The sequence below is a fragment of the Symphalangus syndactylus genome, chromosome 12 (assembly GCF_028878055.3).
Source record: "Symphalangus syndactylus isolate Jambi chromosome 12, NHGRI_mSymSyn1-v2.1_pri, whole genome shotgun sequence".
NCBI lineage: Eukaryota > Metazoa > Chordata > Mammalia > Primates > Hylobatidae > Symphalangus > Symphalangus syndactylus.
In genome coordinates, this window is record NC_072441.2 from 25,262,626 (window position 1) to 25,281,420 (window position 18,795).

An 18,795-nucleotide genomic window follows, 5' to 3' on the forward strand; every position below is an offset into this window, starting at 1 on the left:
CTCTTCTGGAAACAAAGATGACAGTATCCCCTCAAGTTGTCATCAATAGAACAAAATGAAATTATATCTGTGAAATGCAATGTGCATGAATTATAAAATAAGCATTTGTGTATTGTGGCCAATCATCCTCATTGTCATAATTATAACTGTGCATAATTAACTGTAAAGGTATGCACAGGCACTATGGGGTAAAGAGGAGGGGCATTTAAATCAGTTTCTATGGCCGGGCGTGGTGGCTCACACCTGTAATCCCAGTACTTTGGGAGGCCTAGGTGGGAGGATCACTTGAGGTCAGGAATTCGAGACCAGCCGGGCCAACATGGTGAAACCCCATCTGCACTAAACATACAAAAATTAGCTGGGTGTGGTGGTGCATGCCTGTAATCCCAGCTGCTCCGGAGGCTGAGGCAAGAGAATCACTTGAACCTGGGAGGTAGAGGTTGCACTGAGCCAAGATAATGCTACTGCACTCCAACCTGGGCAACAGAGTGAGACTCCATTTCAAATAATAATAATAATAATAATAATACTAAAATAAGTAAATAAATAAATAAGTTTCTAGGTTCAGAGAAACCCGTCTCCCAAAACAGCGGATACTTTGTAGGTATTTGAGACAAAGTCCATATTTCTGAGTGTGAAATAGTGTGAATCATTATAAGAGCTGCAAACTGATTTTTATCACTGAAGGTAAGGATGCTGGGGTAGGGATGGAAAAAAATGGTACGGTGGTAAATGTGGCCAAATCCAAGATCTGGAGGATTAAACTAAGGAATCTGAAGCCTTTTAATCTGGGTGAGAGGCTACTATAGTAACATGCCTGAATTCCATGTTAGAGAGTCACCGTGGTCACACTGAGGTTCTCTAAGGCTCTTCCTCTTTTCCCTAATTACAAGAAAAAGGATGAAAGCAGATTCACAACAATCCCAATTGCACTGTATCATAATGGAGGCTTTAGACCTGTCAAAACAAAGTTTCTAATTTTGACTGTAGGCAAACACTTTCCCACCAAGCAAAAAGAGCTCAATATACAGTTTTATTTGTTTTAGAAATAGTTTAGTGAAATGAATAATATATGTGACTTGTAATAGCTGAAAAATGTTTGCCTAGTAAAACTTTATCACTGGATGTGAAGACACACAGAAGTAAATAAAGTTCATGCCACACCTCTACAAAAAACACTTCCTAAATCGCCCGTATCATGGTGAATGGAATCATTTAACAAGTTACTGTCAGACAAGTGAAGGCTCCTGTCACCTTCGACGGGATTTTCAGAATATGTTCCCTAGATACTCAAGCTCCTACAAAGGTCAATCAGTTGATGACTCAATAGCTATTCTACAGGAAATCTTCATCACCATAATTATCTGACCTAGACAATTTCAGGGATTGTTTTTTTACTATTCTCAATCAACTTGTTCTTTTTTGTACAATATTTTCAATGAAGTGATTTGAAAATATTTTTATAAACTAATAAGAAAGAGAGAAACAACGTGACACATAGCATTTTAGTGTACAAAAGCCTAAGATCTACCAATTACTAGGAATATGATTAAGGAAAGTTATCAAATCTTTTCTGTCTTATTATTTGCAACTGAAACATGGGAATGAAAAGTAACAAACTCAAAAATTGTTGTGAATATTAAATTAGATAATATATGGAAAGGGTAATTGTCAAGTATGCAGCTGCACATAATAGGCCTTCAGTAAATAGAAGTCCTTTTATTTTTTGTGGCTCTCTTCAGTTTGTGTTCCACCAGCCTCACTGCTACCCCAATTTCCCAACAGTTACGTGGCAGGAAAACATACACACACACACACACACACACGCGCACACACATGCACATGTGCACAAGGCTTCAAAAATATGTTACTATTATAATGTTTCTACGAATAAATTAGATAGATGGTAAAAATAAACCCCCACCTTTTATTATTAATATCCCAATTTTGGATAACCGTTTCTCTGTATTCTGGGTGGGGGAGAAATCCCAGTACATATGTCATAAACCAAGTGCTGGAGGTGCCTGAGCCTTCATCCTTTGTTATAGCGTGGGGGTAAATAACCCAAGCTACACCAGTCAGGCTGGCAATAGAAGTTTGAATTTTACAAGCATAACACAAAGAAGAAGGGGGTTTTTAGACATTGGATTCATCACAGCGGCATGCAGCAAACATTTTTCCAGCAGGACTTTGGCTGTGCAGCCTGAAGTTCATCATCAAGAACATTCTGGGTCTTGCGTGTTTTCCAAACCTGACCTGCCAGCTTTCTCTGGACTCTGTGAGCTCCTGAAATCTTTCCACATATGCTCTTTGCACTTGGAGTCACAGTTGGTTGTTTGCAACCCAGAACCATGTCTAAGGAGGAGGGTAGAATTCTGAAGTCAGAAGATATTCCATGCTTCCTGATATTGATCTGTAGCAAAATTTAATTAGAAATAGATGCTAGAGAAAAGAATTTTAAAATGCTTCCTAATGTCTTCTATAGAGCGAAAGCTAATATTAAGAAACTTACTTTTGGATCCAGGCAAATTCCTAGTCTATTCTTGGAGAAAATTACTATGATTAAATAAATTCAAAAGTCTGCCACCCAGCATGTTGGCCGTTAGCACAGCTACTGATTTACAAAGAAAAAGCTGGTTGCCAGAATAACACAAAACCCAGACTACAACTCATCCTTTATGGAAAAATCAAGAAAGAACTTTTTTCTTCTCTAGTCATCTCACTATGATGTTAACGGAGTATTTGTGACATTTTCGTCTTATAATGCCACCTTTCATTATACTCTCACTTCTGGACAATTCTCTGAGTCTGAATCTTTCCTCATAGCTTAGAAAACTCATACTAGTCTTTGAAAATGCAACTTTGTCATCTATGACTGTTTCTTGTATTTATAAAACAAAACAATAGAAAAAATCTATGATGTCTAAACAGTGCTTCAAGATGATGTATTCATAAAATATTGTATTATTATAAAAGCAAAATTAAAACCTCACATGTAGACAGCAAATATAAACTTATTAACTTGAAGCTTTGAAAACAGAACACAAGACCTAGCCAAAGAGCTGCAAAGCTATGGCTTAGGCTGGTTCCTTAGAAGCAGAGCCTGAAGTGGGGATTCTGATACATAGCAAGAAGCTGAAGTTAGAGGCTCAGAAAGAGACAGTGCTGCCTTCAATCTTCGATAAGGCCACCTCCACTCTTCACACTCCTGCGATTTATGTGAATCAAGAAACTCCCCCTACCTTTTTATATTTATTTATTTTTTTTGTTTGCTTAAGCTAGTTTGCATTAGTTTTCGGTCATTTGCAGCCAAACAATCCTGATTTTAAAAGTAGGGAGTATTAATTTGAGAACTGCTCTCCGTTTAGGAGAAAAAGAGGCCAACAATAACCAGAGCCCGTTTAAAAAGAACAATGACTACAAAAGTTTCTTCTGAGGCCTAGCCTGGAAATCAGCACGCTCCAGATCTTCTGGGGATCAGGATTCTCATGACATTCTATTATTCTATAAGCAAACTTTGCTAACTTCTGTGTCTCTGTGTGACTGTTCTGATTCACGTCTCAGAAAAAAGGAAATAACATCTTTTAAATCAAATTTACCTCCTAATTCTGTCCCTTCCTAGTTACGTAAGCTTAGAGCAGTCACTTCCTTCTTGGGGAGCCAAATGGAAAGCCATATGTAGATAGCTGGCCACCTCAAAACCAAAGGCCTGGAGAGGAAGAGAGAGGTCCTATTTCTTGTCAGAGTCATAGGACAGGGATTAGAGAAATTTCAAAATGTCCGGTAAACTCTGTCTCCAAAACACCATGTGGATGTGGGTACATCTCCACTGCAGTCCCAGTTGTCACCGCCTCTTACCTGGATGACTTCAACAGCCTTCTACCTGGTGTCCCTGCTCCCACTCATACCCTTCTGCAATCCAGTTCCATATAGCTGCCAGTAGGATGCTCAGGCTTTATTCTGGCACACTGCTTCATTTTCTTAATGGTGTTTATCACAATCACTAGACTTCTAGTTTATTTATTGCCTCTCTCCTTCCACTAGAATGCTAATTCCCTGACAGCATGAAACTAGCCTAATTCACTGCTATATTTCCAGCACCTAGAACTGTGCCTGACACATTGTATAGGCTCAATAAACAAATATTGATTGCACGCATGGATAAATGAATTCTGAATGGTTCTCAGCTTTGTTTCTTTATTGAAAATTAAAGATGGAAAATGCTGCTGCTTTTTTTTTTGAGTCAATTTCAAGTTTCTCCAGGAAATCATTTTAAAGACAACACATTCCTTGAGGACAAGGGTCACGTCGTTGTAGCACTACCTCACATACAATCAGTATTCAATAAGTGTCTGCTAAATAAATTATAAATCATGGCTCCTCCCTCTGCCATGGTCAAGGTAATTTTTTGTTATTTTTCTGCTTATAAACTTAGTAGAACTCCTCATTACCTAATAATATAATGCTGCATTAGGAGTACTACTCTGTATAACTAGTTATTGCTATAGTATTTTTATCTTAAAAATTTAAAAAAACTTTAAAAATAAAACATGTCTTTAAGTAAATTTAGTATTGTTATGATGTGTCTCTATCTGGATTCTTTATCTGGCCAGCATTTTGATAGGATTTCTTTGTAATTTGGTGGAGGTAATATTAGTTTTATCTTATTTTATTTTGAGTGAGAAGAATCTTATTTTAAAACTCATTTATGTGAGTTACCATATTAATAACTACAAAGCAATGATTTATACTAGCAGGGAAGACATTGTAGCAACTCAGAATTATTTTTTAGGAACACAGTCATAATTCTGAAGTGGAATATGGGAGTTTTTTCTTAAAAATTCCCAACGTGTGTATGCTTTCTTGTTCCTAAGTCCAGCTGTTAAAGTTTTTAAATCTAATATTTTAATCTAACATTTTTATCGCTAAATTTTCTTTTAATGTGTTCCTTTTGTCATTTACTGATTTTCCTAGATCTGACATGACAGGTATTTTATAAGATGATATATATGCTACTTTCTGTTCACATAAATTGAAGTAGCTAAGTCCCTTTATGTTTGCCATATTTACTAAAGTACCTGGCACAAAATGCACCAGAATCTAGGGCAGTCATTTTATGTAAATACACATGAGTTTACATTGCTAATATAATTGTTGATCCACTTATAACTTGTGCAATAAAGTACGTATGCAGTGACTGAGTTGTCAGTAAAAAATGTAACCTCTTTGTGATAAAACATAATAGTAAAATAAAAATAAGTTTAGTATTGTTCTAACTAATCCAAGAGCTAGTATTGGCACTGAAGGGTGGAAGCAAAAGGGAAGACAGATTCTGACTCAGTCAATATAAGGGAAATGAATTTTTCTAATAGAAAGAACAGCTCTAGATGAATTGGGGTATTCTAAGGCATCATGGCATGGAGGAAACATGGACAAATGAATTCCAAATGGTTCTCAGCTTTGTTTCTTTATTGAAAATTTATTGGCTTTTCAATCCCAGCCTGTCCACTTAATAGCTTTGCTACCTTGAACAAATCACTCAGTTCCTCTCAGCTTTAGTTTTCTCATTATAATAACTTTGGCGACAAAATGCCTGTCTCATAGGGTTATTGCAAGAAATTTTAAAAAAAGTATGTGTGAGAAAGAGTCTGGCACAATCTCGGCTCTAAGAAAATTCCTAGAGCTCTTGAGAGGTAAAGGATTTCCTATTATTAAGGGTGTTCAACAAAGCGTAAACAAAGCTGAGACAATTTCACTAAGAATATTCTAGAAAGAGGCCGGGCGCGGTGGCTCACGCTTGTAATCCGAGCACTTTGGGAGGCCGAGGCGGGCGGATCACGAGGTCAGGAGATCGAGACCACGGTGAAACCCCGTCTCTACTAAAAATACAAAAAATTAGCTGGGCGTGGTGGCGGGCGCCTGTAGTCCCAGCTACTCGGAGAGGCTGAGGCAGGAGAATGGCGTGAACCCGGGAGGCAGAGGTTGCAGTGAGCCGAGATCGCGCCACTGCACTCCAGCCTGGGCGACAGAGCGAGACTCTGTCTCAAAAAAAAAAAAAAAAAAAAGAAAGATATCAAATATTAGATGAGTTGTTTTCCTAAACGAGCTTTGTGAATTCAGGTTTTATAATACACACTCTCTTATTTTACAAATATAGAACAGTATAGAAAATCAATACAACTTGCCCCAAATGAAACACAAATTCTCATTCCTAATCTTAAGCAATCTACTTATGTGTTTCTCCCTTTCCCTTCAGTCTCTATTTGACTATATCTATAGTTTTTGACATTCTCAAGTGTACTTCTGCAAAAACAGATCTGCTTACCATTCCCAGCACATCCCGTTCAATATTTTCCGTGGTGCATCTGCACAGATCCACTGCCGCTTCCCCTCTCTCACCGATTCTAGGCCAAGCTACTTCCCACTCCTCTTTTAAAGCAACATTTAAGGAAGAAAGTTTTTCTTTATATTAATGTCTCTACATGTCCATCTGTCCTCAGTACTCGAGGGCTCTGATGCTCTATCCATCTAATCCATTAGGCAACCTTAAGTGGTCTTAAAACATAAAGCAGATCAGATCATTCCCCTACAGCTTTCAGTTGTTTTTCATTGTACTTGTGGTAGAAATCTAAACTCCCAAACAAAAATGACAAGGTTGTGAATTATCTGGCCCTGCCTCCCTCCCTAGCTGGCCTTGCAGGCAGTCTCTTTTTTACTCACTCTAATCCATCCATCTGGCCTTCTTTCAGTTCCTCCAATGCTTCCAGTGTATTCCCACACTGACACCTTCACATACTGCTCTTTCTTCCTTGAAGTCTTATCTTGTAAGCCTCATCATAAATGACCCTTTTCCCAGAGACGCCCTCCCTAACCCCAATGCATCAATAGGAGATCTTCTTTGACACTCTCTCAAAGTACCTTTCTCTTGCCTTCATAAAGTGCTCGTTTTTGATGTATAAAAAGGTATGCCAGCATCCATCTGCACTTCCCTGGTCAAGTGAGCAGAGCAAATTACATTGGAGCAGAAGTTTCAGAAGAATTACTTATTTTGGTAAATTTGGAATCATTAGCTTTACATAGTGGAAATTGTGTGGTATAACAAAGGAAAACCCACACAACACTCTGTGATACAGACTGCTGGTCACTTGGGAAGAGGTATATGGTGCTTAAGGGGCCCAGGACCTTCTGGTCAAAGAGGAGATCAAGAAACTGAACCTCTTCTCTCAAGATTTGAAGCCAAGAAACTTGGAGCAGAGTGGATTTGGCCACATTCACTACAGGGAAAAGACATAAAAGCCTTAAAAGAAAACTTAGAGAAAGGGAAAAACTGGATGTGGTGGTGCACACCTAATAGTACAACCACGCAGAGGCTGAGGCTGGAGGATCACTTGAGCCCAATAGTTCAAGGCTGCAGTGAACTATGATCACACCACTGTACTATAGCCTGGGAGACAGAGCAAGACCCTATCTCAAAATAAAATAAATTAATTAAAAATAAAAAATAAAAGAAACGGGCCGGGCACGGTGGCTCATGCCTGTAATCCCAGCACTTTGGGAGGCCGAGGCAGGCGGATCACAATGTCAGGAGATCGAGACCATCCTGGCTAACACGGTGAAAGCCCGTCTCTACTAAAAATACAAAAATTAGCCGGGCGTGGTGGCGGGCGCCTGTAGTCCCAGCTACTCGGAGAGGCTGAGGCAGGAGGATGGCGTGAACCCGGGAGGCGGAGCTTGCAGTGAGCCGAGATAGCGCCACTGCACTCCAGCCTGTGCAACAGAGCGAGACTTTGTCTCAAAAAAAAAAAAAAAGAAAGGGAAAGACACATTTGTCAGGAGATAATCTGAGTACCACCCAGAGCCTAATGATCCCAGAGGGAAGGCTGATTCTAGGGCAGCATGTGGCCTGAGGTCAGCAGCCCTTTGAGTCCATGTACTCACTCTAGCAGTGTTTGTGTTCTGGAGAACTGCAGCTGAACATTACAGCTGGAGTCATAAGTGTGAATTAATGTGCTCCCTAATTATGGAATCCAAGCACAGATCCAGTACAGCTGGGGCCAAGCGTGTTCCATTAGGGCCATCATGCTGCACTGGACCAGCCCTGTCCTGCCCACATGAGGCCAATCTCATGTGTGGTAGTAAGGGCAACCACAGTAAGACCCATCAGACTAGTTACATTTGCTTATTGGAATGACTGACTATCTACTGTCTGTCTACCTTAGTAGACTGAAAGCTACATGAAGGAAGATAGCATTCCATTTGGTTTACCATTGAGGCTACCACGTAAAGCTGCACAGATTGCATACTGCTCAACTCCAAAGATTGTCATTATCTTACAATATAATGTGAATAACACTCTCTCGAGCAACGTAACTGCTTAAACTGTATAGCTAAATGAATCAGTGCTGGCCACCACTGTATCACCAGAGTGATGAGAGTGGCAGGCACGTAACAAGCTCTCAATAAATATTTATAGAATCACCGGCTAAGAGAATGTGTGATCTATTTTATCCATTTGCATACATTTCTATGCTTTTTTCTAATAATTCTTTACATATTTTCTCCCATATATCTGAAATAGTATGTCCAACAGGGACCATTTAATGTATTTAGAGCTACAGGAAGTGAGAACTGAAAGGAGGATCAGAGTCGTTAATCGTTTTATCTTACCGATTAGAAAAGGAAAGTCCGGCAAGATAAAGTGACTTAGATCACATGGCAAAGCCATGACCAGATCCAGGTCTCTTGCCATCCAGTGCCTTATTCTCTCTGTGGCATTCACTTGCTTCTTTAATAACTTTCTTCTGTTCTTCTTATGAAGCAGAGAGGAGTCCTCACAAGTCGGGGGTCACTTAATCACTGATGCTACTCTGTGGCTGAGGAGCTGGCTGTTGGGGCTTTCTTCTATTTGGGGAAATATGAAAGTGTGTGATCTGCCAGAAGCTCTGACTCAAATAAGGTTGTTGGTAGCAAGATGTTACCAAGGAAATTTCATACCTCAAACAGCAATTAGTGCTCCACTTTACTGTCTTGTGAACTTCTCAGAATGAATCTAATCTTTTACAATCATTCTTTCATCATTTTCAACATTAATCACACACTTCTTTTTCCCAAATTTTTATGAATCACAACAGCAGCATATTCTCAACCACAGAAAATGATATTTATTATGTGTTCAGAAAGAGGGACAAAAAGATACAAATCAAATTTACTTTCAGGATATAACAAAAAATTAGTGGAAAGTATATGTTTTAAATTACACTTAATATTTGGGGACCAATTATTGCTTGAAATAAATAGGCTTCCAGTTCCAACATGGCCTTTTGTTTTTGTATTACCAAGAGTTTTTAAGCAGTAATGGTATCTGGTGGAGAATTTATCTTGTATTCATATTGCACAACTTTTGCCTAAATTAGTAGGTGTTTTCTTTTTTCTAATATAAAGGGGGAATACTCAAGCCTCCTCTTCCATTTCTGCTACCATTTTTCATTTTAGACTGATGATCCTTCAAATATCTGTCATAAAATTAGTTTGCTAAAATAATATTTGGATTTTAAGTAAGCAGCCACATGAGTCACTGAAATGTCCTCCTTATAAATGTGGTCCCAGAGAATATCTGGGAAGGCCGCTGGATAGGAAAGTAACATATTGTGCTATCTGCAGGCTGCAAATAACATTAATGTGTTGTCAGGACCTGGTCAAACTGTGTGAAGCAGTTTACAGCTCCATGATTCACACACTTTGGTCTGTCTTAAGGCTTGTGTAAATTCAACTCTGGGCCGTCAGGCAGCAGCAGAGGTTCTGTTCAGCCCCAACACTTCTAATTGCCTGTGAAAAGATGAAGACAACTGAGGGAGAGACTCTCTCAAGAAGTTTGCAGAATGACTTGATCTTAGACAACAGTTAGATGCACAATTAGTTCAACTCAAGATTCCATTGAGAATAGGTTTGTGCACATATAGGATAACAGGAAGAAGACCCTGACTGGAAAGAGCTCACACGAGAGGCTGTGGGTGCTAGCAAGACCCGCATTTAACTCCAACACAGAGGGATGACTGTTCAGGTGGGGAGGGGAGCTGCTCACTGCACATGAGTCGTCCCCTTCTCAGGGCCATAGAGCAGAAAAGAGCATTCCAGACCTGCGACCGAGGTCTTCAGGACACAAGGTACTAGCTCCTCCCTCAGGTGTAAGGGAAAGGGGAAATGGGATCAGTGTGTTTTAGAGTTAGAGAGCTAACTAGAAGCTGTAAAAGGGAACAGATTACAGGGCTGAGAGAATGCAGAGGAGGGATGGTGGCAGGGGGAGGGAAGGAGGGATGAATTACAATACCTTATAAAAATTTAGGCATCCTGTAATCCCAGCACTTTGGGAGGCTGAGGCGGACGGATCACAAGGTCAGGAGATCAAGACCATCCTGGCTAATGCAGTGAAACCCTGTCTCTACTAAAAATACAAAAAAATTAGCCAGGCATGGTGGCGGGCACCTGCAGTCCCAGCTACTCGGGAGGCTGAGGCAGGAAAATGGCATGAACCCGGGAGGCAGAGCTTGCAGTGAGCGGAGATTACGCCACTGCATTCCAGCCTGGGTGACAGAGCAAGACTCTGTCTCAAAAAAAAAAAAAAAAACTTAGGCACAGTTGGTTTCCCATTTTTCTTTCTTTTTCTGAAAGTTGCATTCTCTACCACGTTTTTTCCCCAATGAACTATAACTAATCAAGCTGTGAAACACTACTTGCCTCTTTTCTCCAGTTTGCTAGAAGAAAGGTCTATCTCAGCACAAGAGTCAACATCACTATCCAGTGAAACATCACAGTGGTATTCCTCATATGGAAGGAATATTCCCAGCTTGCTAAAACGACTCAGTAATAAAGTATTTTCATAGTACTGTATACTACCCCATTATTTTCACATATGTTAATCTTGTTGGTTTTCATTATAATACTGTGAAATGAGCTGGGTAGGCATTTTTGTTTCAAAAAGAAAGGAAGGAAGGAAGGAAGGAAGGAAGGAAGGAAGGAAGGAGAAGAAAAAGAAAGGAAAGAGAAAGAAAGAAAAGAAAAGAAAGGAAATAAAAGTAAAGAAAGGAAAGAAAAGTAAAGAAAGAGAGAGTGGGGGAGGGGAGGGAAGGGAAGGGAAGGGAAAGGAAAGGAAAGGAAGGGAAGGGTTCATAAAGATATCAAGTGAATTGTCTAAGGCCAAAAAGTAATTGCTTATTTACATGGGGCCAGACTCTGTCTTCTGATTTGGTTGCTCAAGTATTCAGTCAAGGCCAGCACGGTGGCTCATGCCTGTAATGCCACAGCACTTTGGGAGGCAGAGGCGAGAAGATCACAGGAGGACAGGAATTTGAGACCAAACTGCCCAACATGGTGAAATCCCGTCTCTAGTAAAAAAAAATACAAAAATTAGCATGTGGTGGTGCACGCCTGTAACCCCAGCTACTCGGGAGGCTGAGGCACAAGAATCGCTTGAACCCAGGAGGCAGAAGTTGCAGTGAGCCCGAGATCGTGCCAATGCACTCCAGCCTGGGCAACAGCGAAACTTTGTCTCAAAAGAAAAAAAAAAGTATTCAGTCAATAAGCACGTATTGGGCAGACCTTATATGGCAAGTAATTATGATAGTTGCTAGGAAAAAAATAATGTGCAAGACAGACACTGTACTTGACCTTGGCAGAACTAAAAGAACAGAAAGACAATAAACCAATGTCTCCAGTGAAGTGTGACTCAGACTGTGAACCGGAAATGCAGGGTATCATGAGATCAGGGCACCCAATCACGGCCTAGAGAGGATGAAGGACGGCTTCGCTAGAAAATGGCTTCTAACTTGAGATCTTAGCCAATCCAAGAGAGGTGGGTGCTTGGCAGATATTGCTGAATGGCTGAGGGGTAAAGTGGCAACGGAGAAATGGAGAAAGAAGTGTTCTGTGTAAAGAGAGCAGGGTGCAGGAATTCACAGAGAGTTTCCACGTTGTATGTATCTCGGTCATACGCTGTCCAACTGTCATTTCTGTGTAAGAATCAATTACAGATGTTCCTCAACTTACAACAGGGTTACATCTGGGTAAACTCACTGTCAGTTGAAAATGTTGTAAGTTGAATACATCGTAAGGTCAAAGATGCGTTTAATACGTTTAATACACCTAACATACTGAACATCATAGCTTAGCCTTGCCTACCTTCAACATGCTCAGAACACTTACATTAGCCTACAGGTGGGCAAAGTCATCTGGCAACACAGTCCACTGTGGAGTATTGCTTGCTTACCTTGTGTTTGCGTGGCTGACTGGGAGCTGTGCATGCATCACCAAAGAGTATCATACTGCATATCACTAGCCTGATAAAAGATCGCCATTCCAAATTCCAAGTACAGTTTCTACTGAATGTGCATTCCTTTCACACCATCATGAAGTTGAAAAAGCGTAGGTCGGAGACTGTCTGTACTATGTTTACAGTAAAATGTCGCCATATACTTAGGGGACAAGATATAAGAGGAACCCCCCAAAATGAGGCTCCTTCATTGGTTACCATCTTTATGAAAGTTGGAATTTTCTAGGGAAAAGGAGGACTTGAGAGATTGTCTAATGATTCTCAAGAAGCACAGCTGGCAGGAGTTGAAATACAAACTTCCTTCCTGTCTTTTTGTAAAGCAACTGGAAAAAATGGGAGAGTAAGAATTTGACATGTTATAGTTGTAGATCTTAGTGTTGTGAGGCATGAATGAGATAAATGTGGAACACTGGCAGGTTGCAAAAACATTACACAGATGTACAGTGTTTTAGGGGGGACTTCCCCGCATTTCTTTCCTGCAATGCAAGGGCAGAACTAAAAACTGAAACTTAGCACCCAGTATCCCTCACCTACCACCCCTCTGCACCCTCAGAGGAATCATAGTCTGTTACAGATGCCTGTGGTGCATATTCCTGAGTGTTAGTCCCAGAAAACTACACCTATGGAAACTTTTATAATTTAGTTGTTGACCTTCACAGCTTGTTCAAAAGAGAAGGGCCAGTGACTCACAATTATATTACAACTTCAGACCATGTGAATTTCTTCAAAGATGATGGCTTAAGAAGTGTTTAATTCTTGACTCTTTCTGATAAACTCAAAAGAGTGAAGTCCTCATCTTGTCATTCAGGGACTAACCATCTAAATTTGCTTTCTTGAACATTTTTAAAACATCATTCCCATTGATCTAGTGTGCACCCTTTGTTCTTATTGGGCTGGGTTTTGGGACACACTTGCTCTCAGTCATGAAGTCGTGAAGTGAGGTTATGCCAATTCATCTTCCTGGAAGTCTCCTCTAGCAAATTCAGATTGACTTTTTTCTGAGAGCCAAAGGCATTAATTACATCCTATCTTGTATTATAGTTCTACAAATACTTCACTCATAAATGTGGAAATTCTGCTTTTCTGAACAGATTATAACATTAATCAGTTTTATAATCATAGAATATTTTGTTGACCTCCACACCTTTTTCAAAAGAGAAAAATTATAGAATATTTTTCCTACAATGTGGATTCATATGTTTAATCACTTTCTCTGAAGCAACATCCTGAATATGGCAGAAAGTTAGAGGCAGAAGAGATTAGCAATTGAATAATACTTTTATATGCTGTAAAACATTATTTCTGAAAATAATTCATCATACATATCTACCACATGTGGCATATTAAAGGCAAATTTCACCTGTCAAAATATATCAGTGATTCCTTAACTAAAATGAAAAAAGAATCACAACTACATTGTGAAATATCTTCTTGAACTGAAACATCTCTATTTGTGGATACTGAGCAGGGAATTCAGTGGTTCAAGATTAGAGGCAAAAGTTTCTAAGGCTGCTTTTATCCAGTTCCAAGATTGATGATGAGAAACTGTTTGTTGCTCATACCTCACTTTTCACAATGTTCACAGCTGGCTTTATATTTACTGTTTTTGAGATAGCTTACAGTATTAGCCACATTCTACCTGTTTGGGAGTGCCAAGTTATAAAAGTACAAAATGTACTCATAGCTTCCTTTGAACAAAATCCTGAGGTTATTCCCATTTCTGGAAATTTAGCTATCAGGTAAAACAACTGAGCTATGGTGAGCATCATTCATAAAATATAAAACAATAATGATAAAAATCAAATAGATTGCATTGCTGGATCAATTGGCTGATTGCAACAGAATGACGATGTGATGCCTTACATAAGCAGTAACTAAAAACTGTAGGTCATCTATCCTGGTGACATCATTTCCCACTGTACTCTCTTAATTTCACATTTTATATTGTATTTTGCAAAATTTCTGAGAAAAAGAAAAAGGAAACAAAGCTTTTGTTTAAGGATACATAAACCTCTATTTAAGTATTTATGTAGTGTGAACTCGTAGCTGTTGGGACATTTTCTTTTTATGGTGTTTCTGTCCTACCAAGTTTTCCTGCAGTAACAACTGAATATTTATTATAGTCATGATAGTCTTCCAGGATATATTCAGGGTCCTTTCAAGTAAGAAGTTTGGACAATTAGAATAGTATCCTATACCCAACTTAACAAATGCTAACAGGAAATCTATATTACACTCATAGTTAGAAAAAACAGCATTAATCTCTCATTTTAACACTAATATGCTGAAAATTCAATTCACTAAATTCTAGTGTTTTTATTCTTACAATTCTCTATTAAGAAAGCAGCTTTGCCAGTTTCTTTTCTTTGAAGTAATTCCAACTTCATACAGTATATCTTTTTGAAGATATTTGGAGTTTTTTTTTTTTTTTTTAGATGGAGTCTTGCTCTGTCACCCGTGCTGGAGTGCGGTGCCGTGATCTCGGCTCACGGCAACCTCTGTCTCCCCAGCCTAAGTAATTCTCCTGCATCAGCCTTCCGAGTAACTGAGATTACAGGCACATGTCATCATGCCCCACTAATTTTTGTATTTTTAGTAGAGGCGGGGTTTGGCCATGTTGGAAGGCTGGTCTCAAACTGCCAACCTCAAATGATCCACTCACCTCAGCCTCCCAAAGTGCTGGGATTACAGGCGTGAGCCACCGCGCCCAGCCGATGGAACCATTTTCTTTAAAAAGTTCCCATTTCTCCTAGGCCCGCACGGTGGCTCATACCTGTAATCCCAGCACTTTGGGTGGCCGAGGCGGGCTGATCACTTCAGGTCAGGAGTTCGAGACCAGCCTGGCCAACATGGTGAAACCCCATCTCTACTAAAAATACAAAAATTAGCCAGGTGTGGTGGCAGGTGCCTGTAATCCCAGTGACTCCAAAGGCTGAGGCAGTAGAATCACTTGCACCTGGGAGGTGGAGGCTGCAGAAAGCTGAGATCTCACCACTGCACTCCAGCCTGGGTGACAGAGTGAGACTCCGTCTCAAAAAAAAAAAAAAAAAAAAATCTCCTTTTTGATATAATGACATGTTGAATTTATTTTGTTTAATGTTTTTATAATTGAATTAATAAAGTGCCCAGTAAAATGCTATAAATCAAAAAGAATTATCCAAATGAAAATAAATTGAAATTAAGTAAGACTAGTTTCGAATACAGTCTTTCTTGAAAGAGTGAGTTTCGCCACCCTAAATTACAGTTTTCAAGATTGATCTACTTTCTTTCTGAGGCTACCATACTTTTGGTACTAGAATTAAAGTGTCTAAATCAAAAACACACTACATGGTTTCACTTTGACTTAAAAACAAAATACACAAACAATAAATTATAAGTCTGATTAGCTGTATGGGTATTTTGTTCAATTGATTTAACTGCATTTTTTTCCCTGGGATATAAATCATGTGATACAGCAAACTCAAAGATGTGGGACTCAAATGACACTTGTGAAAAATTCAGATACCCTGTTTGCCTATAAAGTTATATTAATTACCACACTTTAGTAAAGTGTTTACTATTTAGAACTCTTTCTTCCTTCCTAGTTGGCCACCTGTACACTCCATTCCTAGGCCATAAAAGTAAATACTGTATATCTAAAACTGGTGCTGGTTTTGATAAGCCATAGTGATGACATCGGCCTGAGTTCCAACTCCTGGAATAAAGAACTGTGACCATACAGCGACTTGTGGGCAGTTAGGTCTCAACATAACTCTCCTTGTCCCCTCATGTCACTGATCTGGAGCCAAGGTTTGTGCTCCAATCTACCAAACCAGGTGAAAGAAATTACATTTCTATTATGCAAGGGATTTAAAAGTATACATGGCGCACAAAAAACTCAACGTACTTAATGCCTAATGCCACTGAACTGTACACATAATAGTGGTTAAAATACTGAATTGTATGTAATATATTTTACCACGATTAGGAAAAAAAAACCGCGTTCACGTGTTTCAAAGGTTTTCCACAATTGTATAACACGTATAGTTGGTTATACCTTCGTAACAGTGACCAAATCGCTCTTTCTGCAACATCTATTAACCCAGACTCCCCAGGGTCTAAGTAAGCATCCATTTTTCAGGAATTAGTAAACAGCACTTACACACGGACATTTCTAGCTAAAAGTAACACAGACAAAAAACCTCGAAAATATCATGTAAGGGCAGGTGTTAGGCAAAGAGCCTCTGCAACCGTCCTTGCTCCTCTGCGCTGCTCTGGTGTGAGGAGCTAGGACATGGAGAAACCTCTACCTCCTATCTCAGGATTAGCGAACCCTGCTCGAGTGCTGCAAGGGTAAGTAAATGCTGGGCTGAAGAAGCTGCTGAGCTTCCGGATGCCACTGACTGTCGTTCGGGCACTTCCTAGAGCAGAGGGTCAAACACCATGGCGAAGGGCTGAGGAGGCAACTCGCATCTTTCATTCTCCTGCCTCATCAAGAATGAACCTTGAAGGCACCCATAGGTCGCGCAGTGTTTCAGAAGCCGCAGGAGGGCTGTGACTGTCTGGGGTTGCAGACTGAAAATCTCATTAACGTGAAAGAGGGCTTTGAAATTAAAAAAAAAAAAAAAAATCCCACCATATCAGGCTATAGTTATCATAGCAATTCTGCTTTTAATGCACTCAGGACAAACCTCTACCTCTGCATATATGTCATTTCAGTGACACATCCTGTCTCCTCCCCGACTCGAATGTGAGCAGCCCTGTGATCTCTCTGTGCTCCTAACCAGTGCCTAATGCGAATCCTGGCTCTTGGAAGGCGCTAGGCTAGTAAGTGAGGAGCTCAGCTCTGAAGCTGTAGCCAAGACAGCGCGGGCAGGAGGAAAGGACGCTCCAGCGCTCTGCGGTTGCAAACACACCCCTGCAGGTGCTGCCACTTAGCGAAGTCTTAGGTTCCCGCTTACTCGCACGCGCCTCCCGACTTCCCCCAGCCCTGGAACTACCTACCAGTAGCGGAGACCAGCAGACCGACAGCACGCACATGATTCCCATGAGCTGAATGGCCGTCTCGGTCGTGATGCGGCCCCACTGGGCGCTGGACTGCGAGGCCGTGGCCTTGGCCCGGCAGCGGGACACCAGGGCCTTAATGGTGGCCAGGTTGCAGGAAAAGGTTACTGTCAGCGCCAAGAGCCCCAGGAAGGCAAAGGCAGAGGCGAAGAAAATGTTGCCCCAGTTATGCGAAGAGCTAGTCCCGTTGCCCCCTCGCCCGGTGCTGATGAAGCACCACGTCCCGGGCCACTGGACGGTGTACTGGCCCACGCCCATTACCGGCAGCAGGGCGAAGGCGAGCACGGCCAGCCACACGCCGAGCAGCACAGCGCGGGTGGCACGCGTCTTCATGTGGCTCGCGTACCAGTGCGGCGCCCGGATGGCCAGCGCCCGCTCGACGGCCATGGCGCTGGCGATGAACAGCGAGGAGAGCCCGAAGACAGTCATGGTCAGCCCGAAGAAGGTGCAGAGCCGCCCCGACGGGTCGAGGTGCTCCCAGCGCTGCTTGGACAGGTACACCACGATGACCACCGGGGTGGTGAGAAGCTGCCCGGCCAGGTCGGTGAGCGCCAGCCAGCCGATGCACAGCAGGAAGGACTTCTTGCGCTTGCTCTCCCGGCGCCGGTAGCTGCGCGACACGAGCAGCATGGCCAGTGCGTTGCCCACGAAACCGGTGAGCAGCATGGTGATCGGGAAGGCCACGGACACCGATCCGCAGTCCTCGCCGGACCCTGGGGGGCGCGTGAGGTTGCCCCGCGCCTCGGCGGAACGCTCCGGCCCCCACATGCCCGGGTAGGAGTGGTTGAGGCGGGTGCAGAAGGGGGCATGCCCTCCGTAGCCCCGGGTCTCCTTCATGTTGGCTTCGAGGTGAGGAGGGGATGGCGTCCGGAGAGCCGCAGCCCGAGCGGGCAGACGCGGCGTGGGCGGCGGCGGAGGTCGGCGTCTACAGCGGCTGGGGCCGGGCTGCCCTCCATGGTGCGGGGCGCAGCCGCCGCCCTGCTCCGCTACTGGGACCGCGGCCGCGGCGGCGCCGGGGCTCCCTGGCCGGGGAGGGAGCCACGCCTTCCTCTCCGGGAAACCTCTGGCTCCGAGGCGCGCCGAGGTGCCGAGTCCCCGCTATAAGGCCGAGGGGGCGGGGCGCCCGTGGGTGTGGACGGAACCGAGGTGGGAGGAGGGTGCAAAGCAACCGGGCGCCTCTCTTGGCTGTTGCCTATCCTGATCGCCTGGGTCGGGAAACCGCAGACGGGCTCCTCGGAAACGCCCTGCTCCTGGCCGGACCGGGAGCCCACCGGGCGCCTCCTCCGGTTCTCCGCCAAAGTGTCGGTGGGCGGCAGGCAGCTAGTAAGTCGCCCTGGTCTTGCGGACCCCAGGCAAACTGCCGAGGCGCGCCCGAGCGCTCGCCCTCCTGCTTCTCCAACCACAAACGCTCCTACAGGGACGGGACC

General features: G+C 42.3%; 1 protein-coding gene across 7 annotated transcripts in view; it reads right to left on the reverse strand.

Annotated features, from left to right (window-relative positions):
• The window catches only part of PTGER3 (prostaglandin E receptor 3), a 193,306-nt gene extending 174,841 nt beyond the window's left edge, over positions 1-18,465 (reverse strand). For 3 of the 7 annotated variants that reach the window (XM_063624040.1, XM_063624038.1, XM_063624042.1), the window contains exon 1: positions 17,309-18,351. In XM_063624040.1, coding sequence (XP_063480110.1) covers positions 17,309-18,205 — 897 coding nt within the window. In that variant the 5' untranslated portion in view covers positions 18,206-18,351. Of the gene's footprint in view, positions 1-17,308 lie in introns of all 7 variants that reach the window. The other 4 variants (XM_063624043.1, XM_063624041.1, XM_063624037.1 and 1 more) reach the window with 3 other exon arrangements.
• Between the last annotated feature and the right edge of the window lie 330 nt (positions 18,466-18,795).